The sequence below is a fragment of the Nomascus leucogenys genome, chromosome 5 (assembly GCF_006542625.1).
Source record: "Nomascus leucogenys isolate Asia chromosome 5, Asia_NLE_v1, whole genome shotgun sequence".
Lineage (NCBI taxonomy): Eukaryota > Metazoa > Chordata > Mammalia > Primates > Hylobatidae > Nomascus > Nomascus leucogenys.
In genome coordinates this window covers 6,131,167-6,141,567 of record NC_044385.1, presented here as the reverse complement: position 1 = coordinate 6,141,567, position 10,401 = coordinate 6,131,167, and the positions used below count along the sequence as shown (strand labels likewise).

Here is a 10,401-nt window from a genome sequence, read left to right as displayed (position 1 = left end):
GAGAAGCTCATTGATAAGTTTGTGTTTTTGAAATTAACTGTGTTAGTCATTAATACTATACACTAAATACGTTGGTTTCTCCACCATTCCAGAAATGCTGGTGGGACTGTATTTCTTAACATCAGGCTAGGTAAAATGATGTGACTAGCTCTGGCCATTGTGTTGTAAACAGAAGTGACATGTATTACTTCCTGGTCAGAGAATTTAGCAGTTCACGTAAGACCCTCCAGCAATCTCTTTTCCCTCTGGCATGGTGACCAGCAACATTTGCTCTGTCAACCTGGGTCTTTAAATGGCCAAGATGAGCTGAGCACCCCTGCTGACCCATAATGAATATGTAGTGTGAACAACAAAAAAATCCTCTGTGGTTTTAAACCACTAAGATTTGGGGATTATTTATTACTATTCGTATCGAAATTCTACCATAGAAATAGAACCAGTGTACACACACACACACACACACACACACACACAGAAATTGATTTATTGAAAGGAATTTGCTTACGTGATTGTGGGGGTTGCTAGGCAAGTCCAAAATCCACTGGCAGCTCACCAGGAAGGGTAACTCAGACAGGAGCTGATGCTGTAGTCCACAAGTGTAGTTTCTTCTTCAAGGAAGCCTCAGTTCTGCTCTTAAGACCTTTTGAGGCCCACTTAAGATTATCGAGGAATATCTTTCTTAGTGAAAAAATCTGATTATAGACTTTAATGACATCCACAGAAAGCCTTCACAGCAACACCTGGCTTAGTTCGTGGGTTATTGAGTAACGGGGGACAGTAGCCTAGTCAATTTGACACACACAACTGACCATCACACTACGGCATAACATAACTAGGCTCCCCAAATTGCATGATCATAGGAACGATTCAGCAATATATCACTGTCTGCAGACCTTAGACTCCTTACATGTTCTAGCTCTTGCATCCTTTTTATATAAATAACTACAAACTAACTGGCTGAGTGACAAACTCCAAAATACAGAATTTTGTTTTCAACCCATATGCTAAATGGTAGCTTATGGCATTCTTTTTGAATGAGTGACCACCACAGGCTAAATGTGAAACAAAACATCTAACACACCACCACCAAAGTAAACAAATAATCTTAAAAATCATCTAACTCTAGACCTTCTGATATTACTAATCTCTACTTAAATTGAGCTGGGAGCCATGCAGGATAAATGTGTCTTGATACTACCCCTACTTCCTCCATTTCCTCTTATGACATTTCAATAGACCCACCTTCCTTCATCAGACCTCCCAGGAGTGATGTCACTTCTGTCTTCTATACATTTCTTTAAACTGCCTATTTACACCAAATATTCAGCATACTATTAGCAACTTTTGCATTTGTTAAGTCAATCATTAGACTGTGTATTTTAAAACATCTAAATTTATAACACATCTGTCTCTAATTAACTCTGTGTATTCTACGCCTCATTTTCCTCATATAGAAAAATAGTGGGTCTGGGCTTCAAGAGTTCTAATTCTGCTCCCCAGCTCTAACAATCTCTCTATAGTGTAATCATTTCCTAGCTTTTGTATTTCCATGCTCAATGTTTCAGACACACTCGATGAGTCTAACACATTTGCTTACTATTGATTTGATATTTAACCCTTATGGCATGGATCCACATGCTTCACCATGGAGATCTCCGACGTGAGTCTCCGTCCGACCCAACAAGGTATACTACAGTGTTTCTTTTTTTTTCCCTCTTTTCCTTCCAAGCTACTTAAAAACGAGGATAGCTTTCACTTTATCGTGTTAGGCCCTTCCAGGTTTCAAAGAACAGACACACAGGTTACTTCGGTTAATTTGAGTTTATTTATGTCAGTACATAAGAAAGGAAGAAAAAAAAGCAACCCAGGAACTACAAAGTCCAGACTCATTGTTCAGGAATCAAGTATTTCTCCAGCAAGCTAAGAGCAGAAATGGTGAATCAACAAGAACTCAAATTGTCTTGACTGCAGAAGTAACTTCTGTCACTGCTCTCAGAGGCACCATTACGGTGACTGTGTCTGTTCTGGCTGTGCTTCCTATTCATCATTTACTTTCTGGTATTCAAACTCCCTAAAAGAGGGCCGTGATTGGTTGGGCCAGGTACCATCAAACAAGAACACCACTGCTACGTACACTTTCATTCCTTAGGCCACCCTCTGGCCTGTAAATGAGTCTCTTTGGGTCAGGTACTGAACCTTGGTACAATCAGCTGTGGCCAGTGTAGAGAGCTCACATGGCAGAAAACATGGTTTTGCTCCTGCAGGAGCTGTGGAGGTAGGGTCTCTCCAAGACACCAGGAAAACTATAGATCCACCTATGAAATATGAATACGAGATAGCTTTATCACTGGGGACAAACCAGCCTTTGTTTCTCAATGACATTTTCCTACAGAGGATTTTCAAAATGCTTTATCAGTACCATAATTTTGCTGAAAATATGGTGTTGCCTTTCTGTTATTACATTTTCTAAGATGTTGCCTTTAATAACTCACCCCTTTTAAAGAAGCAGCTAATCTTCACTTTTAAGTAATAAGTGAAATTGTAGATTACGCTCTGATTTGAATGTTATTGGATCATATTTTCTGAGTTGTCTTTAAAGATCTTCATCCTCCATTTATATTGGAAAGTAACATATAATTTCGACGTTTTTAATCCTGGGAATTGAGGTCATATTTCCAGGATTGGTTGTGCATTTGTGTGGGAAAACTCGAAATGAGAAACCATCTGTGTTTGTCTTGCAAGGGGCTCAGAATGTCTCATCTGTTTTTCAGAATTTTCTTCCCATGGGGAATAGGAGAGTCCATAAGGGAATTAATAATTTTTTAACGTCTGAGCCAAAAGGAATGGGTTTGAGAGCCAGATATCCACTTCATAAAAAGAGATCTTTTCTCATAACTAATTTATCTCTCATATAAAAATAGATCACAAATAATCTTCACCCTTACTATGATTTAATTGGACTCCTTGTTACATGACTGACTGTCATCAAACTGTTAGCCCAATAAAAAAAAAACAAAACCACAAAATTGTAGCTTTCAGAAACTGCCAATAAAATCAGAATACTATTGACTATTACAGACTCAAAGTTCACTTTTAAGCCTTTATTAATCTCTCAAATGATAGGTTTTTTAAAAAAGTATGCCCCTCAGATTGATTCTCTTTATGAAAAGAGTACCCAGCTTATTACATGCTGTGCATATCCTTTCAGAGAGAAGACTGCCTCAAATCCAAATTATTTTAGTAAATCAACAAAATTTTATCCTGTGTGGGTCTTGAGAAAGGAACCATATGAAGCACTCCAAATTGTTTGGCTCAAGTAGGTTGCCAGCGTCTCACCTTGAGTCTCGCACCTCAGACCACTCGGCCATCCTGACACTCTAGGCTGTCAACTTCTATGTGCCCAAATGGGAAGGGGATTCACACGTCGGGGGAGCTGGTTGAGATGGCTGTTAAGGTATGCTCTACACCTGAGACTCAATATGGGTTTGCTGAGCAGACACTGGGCTCTCTAGTGGGGTCTCTGATTGTTTCTTTTTTTCCCTAAAAGATAATTTACTCAGAATGAACATTTATTGGAAATGTTTTTTTTTTTTTTAGACAAAGAGATAGGAATAGTGTTTCAAAGATGCCTCCTTGTGTGAATATAGAAAACAGTGGGCCCATTGGACCAGTCGCATCTACTTTCTTCATAATTTACCACAGTACAGCTTGGTTACTGATGAGAGACTGATTTGTTTCTGAGATCAGCTTGAGGGGAAAAGGAAATGCCTCGTCTCACAGTATGAAAAAGCCATCTAATACTTACTTCTGAAAAAACTGAGCATCTGGTTATATGAAAGATTTGAGAATTTTAATGATTCCCCCAAATTCAACCCTTTATCAAATCAATTTATTTAGGGATCTTAAGGTTAATAATATAGATATGTCCAGGTATAAGTTTCTCCTATTTACATAAAAGAACATTAAAAATTCAAGATACCTTTTGTAACAGAATTAGAAGTTTAGTAGTTGTACATAGCAAAAGAAAATGTGTAATAGTCTATTAAATATAACTTTTTTTTTTCAAATTGCCAAAAGAAGCATAAATGACCAGTTAAGTTTTAAAACTCTGTAAGTACAAGACTGCTAATGGGTCAAAAATAAGAAAATTTCATTTTTACATCTTCAAGAAACTTCTGAGGAATACCCATTGAGTCACTGTAAAAAGCAGCATCTTCATAATTCAGCCAAAGACAGGAATTCTCTCAAATGAGAAAGACAGGTTGTGAACTGGGGTTGATGTCAGGGCTGTTCAAAAGCCTCCGTCAATTTAAGTCAATAAGATGAAAATGGTAAGCAGCTATTTTGTTAACAACATATAAAAGGAAAATTAAAGATGCTTATTCAAATCAAATTGGAAAATTTTGAAAATAGGCTCATTAATTTACTTTGGGCCCAATGGAAGTTATATTAATTTTGCCTTTAAAAGGTGTATAATAAAACACACCAGTTCATTGAGAACAAGTACAGAAAGATAAAAGAATGAAACATTTGTCCACAATATATGGGGCTGTTCGTAAGGACTGAGTTTGAATAAACAATAACAAAGTATCTTTCATTATAGGAAGTGACTGTTCTATGCAAGTAATGGCAGCATTTTACATTCCTAAAGTTAAAAACAATGAAATGAATTTTGGACACAGAAACACACACCAGTGGTCATACGTATGGGAAAAAAAAAAGTGAATTGTAGGATAGAATTCCTGAGACAGACAGACCCTGGATCTGATCTTATCAAGAAATTCTTACGGTCTTTTTTCCCCCCTTGGAATTTAGTTCAATAAAAGTTTCTAAAAACAAACAGAATGAATCCGAGTCACTGAGTATAGCCACAGGCTGGTGGGAAATGAGCTTCTATCAATCCCAGGTTCATCGAGGCACTTGTAACAAACCATTAACTGCATTTCAAAAACCGCCCCCCACATTTTCCAAAGGGTGAGATCAACCAAAAATGTGATCAGACCCCTCTCACTAAGAACCACTCAGACGTGAGACAAACAGTAGCACAGAGAGGGCCCGAATGGTGCCCAGAGTTACACAGATGCAAAGTGTGTCCGCAGACCTTTTGTTTCTTTGTCTGCTTTGACTTGTTAAAGACGCAAGTTTTCATTCTCTGTGCCACAGGACCTAGGAAGTCTGCGAAGCATCTCTTTACAACATTCTTTTAAGTCAGTGGGGACATTTTCAGCATTCCTTGTTTCTATCAGGTTCAGGTACCTAAAGCTTGTTGTTTACAGAGCATGGATGTCATCTCACTCTTCCACTTCCTCTCCAGTGGTTGGACAAGCAGTGATTCAATTATTTGATAGGCTAGTGGCCAGTGACAATGCAGTGGAGGCCCACAGTATTGATCTTGATGGTGTGTGCAATGATTTGATTTGGAGGGGAGGGTAAAGGTGATGGGGCTTGGGAAGAGAACAGGCAGCATAAAAACTGTCAATGCTCAAATGGAAGTTTTCAACTGGTAGGCCCATCGGAAGGTCATCTTGAATTCCACAGGAGAGAGAAGTGTTTTCATAGAATAAATCATTGTTTAAAATCAACACTTGAGGATAAATAAGGCACTAAGTTAGTGTTAGTGGTACTGAAATCCAAAATATAGTCTCTAATTGTGTTTGTTTTCCTTTTTGCCTCTTGGAAATAAATCCAGGAATGTTAATGGGGAGTAGTCACCCTGCTCCTCATAATTTCTGGCATGGACATCCACCAGAGGGTGTCAAATTAACGTGTTTTTGTTTTGCATTCTTTTCCTCCTGAAAAGTAATTCCTGGGATATTTAGGGGTGGGAGGAATGGAGGTTGATAGTTTGTTTAGCACAGACACAAAGTCTAAAAGAAAGGAAAGCCATCTCTAGAGGGATAGATAAAGCATCCAAATGAAATAGAAAGTTCTGCAGAAGGAAATGTTCTCTTGGGAGACATGAACCCATTTCTGACACTCTTGGTATGGGGGTCACTTTTCTGGCTGCCACAGAAGGACAGTTGTGGCCCCATGGAGTCACCACCACTGCCCAGACTCCCCTGATTAGAGGCTTGCTGTGTCTGATAGGCATCTGCTGCTGCTGCTTGGCAGAAAAGCCTGGGATGCAGCTCCTGGTGGTAGCATTTGGCCAGGCCTCAAAAGGAAATGGCAATGATGGTCATTCCATAAAGGATGACATTCTCTTCTCATAGCACATACAGCAGATAGTGACAGTGAAGGGGCCCCATGACACCAAGCCTATGAGTGTCCCATGGCTGTGGATGAATACTTCAGGGGACCACTTGAGAACTAACAGGTTTTAGTTCTTTTTTTTTTTTTTTCTTCCTTTAGATGTCCTTTTTTAAAACCAACCCAGGTTGCTTTTGTTTGTCTGGGTGTGAACTTGGTAGGTTTGTCTCCACTCCTACTCTGACTCCTTCTTTCCTTTATTTATTGATTTTTTTTTTTTTAGAGGCAAGATGTTGCTATGCTACCCAGGCTGGTCTCAAACTCCTGGCCTCAAGCAATCCTCCTGCCTTGGCCTCCCAAAGTGCTGGGATTACAGGTGTGAGCCACTGCACCCAGCCTGCTTTCTTTTTAAAATCATCACCAAAGCCACGTTTACTTTATTGGGATAACTGGCAGAGTTATAACTCCCAATTCAAACATGGATTGTGTGTATGGTACATATTTAGAGTCTTATGGGCTGGCTATTATTGATGAGGAATTTCAGTGAGAATCTCCCAATTAGTCATAAAAACATGCTACCCTTAAAAATACAGCTTCCTTCCAGCTGTCTTGATCAACTGGTTAAATATCTGATGAAGCAATACTTGCAAATTACAAGAAGGGAAGTAATGTGATCACTGGATAACCAACATAGCCGTTCTATATTAAGTAAATCCATTGGATAAGATTCATAGGCTCCTCAATCACTTTTTTGGCATTTAGAAATCAAGTCTCCAGAAACAAAAAAGAATAACTGAGTGTTTCCTTGCTCTGAAAATACGTGGATATTATGGTCCTGAAGAACCAGCTCTAGCACGATGTCTAGTTTTGTGTTGATGTTATTCATGCCAAAGCGGCCCAATGCAATGTTCTACTGAAATGTCGACAATCCAGATCTCCACCAGAGTTTCTGTGGGGCTGTGTTCTTTTCATCCACATTTGCAACTGGAAGCTGTGAATTTGTTTTCCTCTGTGGATTCTTGGGGAAGACCTGGTGTTGATACTATCAAGATATGACAAAGTTTATTTCAAGAAAAAGATTATATATTATAATGCTTAGCATTTATATAGGTTCTTTTGATTTCAAAACAAGTTATAAATATTTCCTACCGTGACAACATCCTTGCGAGGTAGGTGAGTATTACCTTCTACATTACCAAGAGAAGCCCGAGGCCAAGCAGTGAGGGGCTCTGCTTTGAGTCACAGAGTCAGGAACAACATTGGAACAGGACATCCTGGCCACCTGCTGTGGGCTCTGAAGAGGCCATGCCTCTCCCTAGTGTAGCAATGGTCTCCACTAATACAGGGGTATATATTGTATAGATATAAAACAACAACACACAATTACGTTATAGAACAATAATTCAGTATTTCTGTTTCTTAGTAAAATATGTTAAGCACAGTATTTAAATTGCATTTCTCTGAAAAGCATTTGGTATATGAAATAGCAGAAGGTATATTAAATAGCTCTATAAACGTTTGCTGGCATACTCTTAACAGCATAATGATTCTAAAGAAATTGAAATCCACTGATGCATAGAGATCTCTCCTTTATAATACCAGAAACGGAACAAAAATGTGAAAAACTACTTTATTCCCAAAATGCAGACTTGAGAGCTTGCTGGATCCTAGCAGGTGGCTACATAATTTTTCTGAGCTTGAGAGAAAGGGTACATATTGCTGACTGTGGGGTTTTTTTTAAATACCAATTTGGTAGGGGAAAAAAAGGATTCAGTTGAAAGGTGAAAATGAAAGACTGCTATTTCCATTTAGTATCCATTCCGAGAAATTTGTATGTTTTCAAAAGATGTTATCATAGTTAGAAGTAATGTTGAGGTGAATACAGAAAATGCCATATAATAGGAACATTTTCTGAGAAGAGAAAATGATACCAAATAAAACCTATGGTCTAGGAAGAAAATGAGCAAGACGGAAAAGGGTATTTTTCAAGGGTGTTGAAGGCTGGCATGAGATGTAAGCTGTTCACGCTTAGCTGACTGTGTAGGTCTTGGAGATGATTTACAAGGATAAAGACTTGGTTTTATCAGTCTCTTCTCCAAGGCAAAATCCTCACCTTCCTCTCTAAATCAGCAGTTCTCAGAATGGTGTTAAACAGCCCACCTCATGCTAAGCTTCCTAACAACCGACCGGGTAGGTCAGCAGAAAAAGTTCTAAAACTAGAAAGGAGCAGGAAGGAAAGTCTTAAAATTTGTATGCAAACGTAAAAACTAACTTCTACGCCAGAATGACATTCTCTGTCAGAGGTAACAAATACAAAAGTCTTAATTTTAGTGTACATGACGCTAAGATATTGTTAGATAGGTATTATGTGTCGTTCAGAGAATATTTTTTATAAGTGTGCTTTTTCCCTAAAAAAAAGAGATATATTAAAGTGTTTTTCCTCTCCTCAAGTCCTTTATGTATAAATACGAAATACGGAGCTGTCCTATCAGTTTGTTCATCACGTTACATGTTCCAGGGATCCTTTCCACCTGCGTCGTCTGTGGCAGTTTTGTTGGAGGGGGGTTTGAGTTTGAACAGGCTTGAGCAGTTCGGCTGTTTGGTTGGCTGTAAGGTTTTGGCATACGGTGAATACCAGTCCCTTTCGAACACATCTTTAAGTTGCTTAATGATGCTTCTGTTGTTCCTCACATCTGCCTGGTTGATAACGAGGCCCGTGCCAGCATTCTGGGTGAAATCATTCCCTACCCAATCGAAATTTCCTGCAAACAGACAAATAATGTTGAGGAGTTAAGAGTCCACTGGGAACATACCCGATATAATGAAATTCAGAGTGGATTCTATTAAAAATCATCAACATCCAGGAATAACAACGGAGAGGCTGAATTGTGTTGACAGCTCCGGAAAAAAAATCCAAGAAGCCTTACATATGGCATATTAATATTTGCATATTATTTTGGCATTTTCTTCAGCTTTGCTCCGGTGGAAACTCACAACAAGGAATCTGCTGTTCTTTCTTGTAAATGTTATTTCTTATTGACATTCACAAGCCACACTAAATACAGCAACATTTAAAATATATAGGGATTCATTTAAAAATCCTGTGAGTAATTACTACCTTCTCAAAGAGACAACATCTAATCCATGTGAACAAACGAGGGATTCTAATTATAAGTCCCTGAAGCTTTCACATCAAAGAAAACGCTAAAGCCAGAGGAGACTCAGTTCCCAACAAACACTCGATTGGACTAGAAATCATTTCCCAGACCCAGGATCCGGCCCCTTGGCCCAGGAAGTGGGGCAGATGCTATGAGGACAGCCTCTCAAGTATGACTGCCCGTGTTACGTGGTGTATTCGTGTTTTTAGGGCTGCCATAGCAAAGTTCCACAAACTGCGTGGCTGAAACTACAGAAATGTATTGTCTCACCGTTCTGGAGACAAAATCTAGGGGTTGGGAGGGTTGATTCCTTCTGAGAACTGTAAGGAGGGATCTGTTCCAGACCTTTTTCCATGGCTTGTAGATGGGCATTTTCTATTTTATTTTTATTTATTTTTTTGGTTCCTTTTTAAATTTTTAAATAGAGATGGGGTCTTGCTCAGGCTGGTCTTGAACTCCTGGGTTCAAGCAGTCCTCCCACCTCAGCCTCCCAACATGCTGGGATTACAGGCGTGAGCCACTGTGCCCAACGTCGCTGTGACATTTTCTATGTCTCTTCATATTGTCTTCCCCCTATGCAGGTCTCTGTCCAAATTTCCCCTTTTTACAAGGACGTCGGTCATATTAGATTGGGGCCACACTAATGATCTCATTTTAACTTGACGATTTCTCTAAAGATCCTGTCTGTCAATAGAGTTACATTCTGAGGTACTGGGGTTTAGGACTTCAACATATGAATTTTGGAGAGACACTATTCAGCTCATACAAAGGAGTTAGCCTGGGATCTGCCCTAGAAGAGACTAATCATGTGTATGCCACTCCCACTTAGTCCATCTTCAAGGTGTGGGGGAAGCAGTAGCCTCGGAGAGCTAGAGTAATGCCATTTTCAATTCAGCTCCATGTTCCGTGCCAGTCACAACCATGGTCATAGATGTTTATGGTTGAGAAAACAGCCTAAAGATACCCCAAAGGATACAGTCCTACAGCAGTGGAAAGTCCAAATGTCCCAATACCCATAACAGTATGTGCTTTCAGGATAGCTACAGTTATGCTT

General features: G+C 39.2%; 1 protein-coding gene across 3 annotated transcripts in view; it reads right to left on the bottom strand.

Annotated features, from left to right (window-relative positions):
* Positions 1 to 1,810: 1,810 nt before the first annotated feature.
* PLD5 (phospholipase D family member 5) overlaps positions 1,811 to 10,401 on the bottom strand; it is a 367,552-nt gene continuing 358,961 nt past the window's right edge. The window contains exon 10 of one of the 3 annotated variants that reach the window (XM_003267323.3): positions 1,811 to 8,951. In XM_003267323.3, coding sequence (XP_003267371.1) covers positions 8,695 to 8,951 — 257 coding nt within the window. In that variant the 3' untranslated portion in view covers positions 1,811 to 8,694. The remainder of the gene's footprint in view (positions 8,952 to 10,401) is intronic. The other 2 variants (XM_030812607.1, XM_030812606.1) reach the window with 2 other exon arrangements.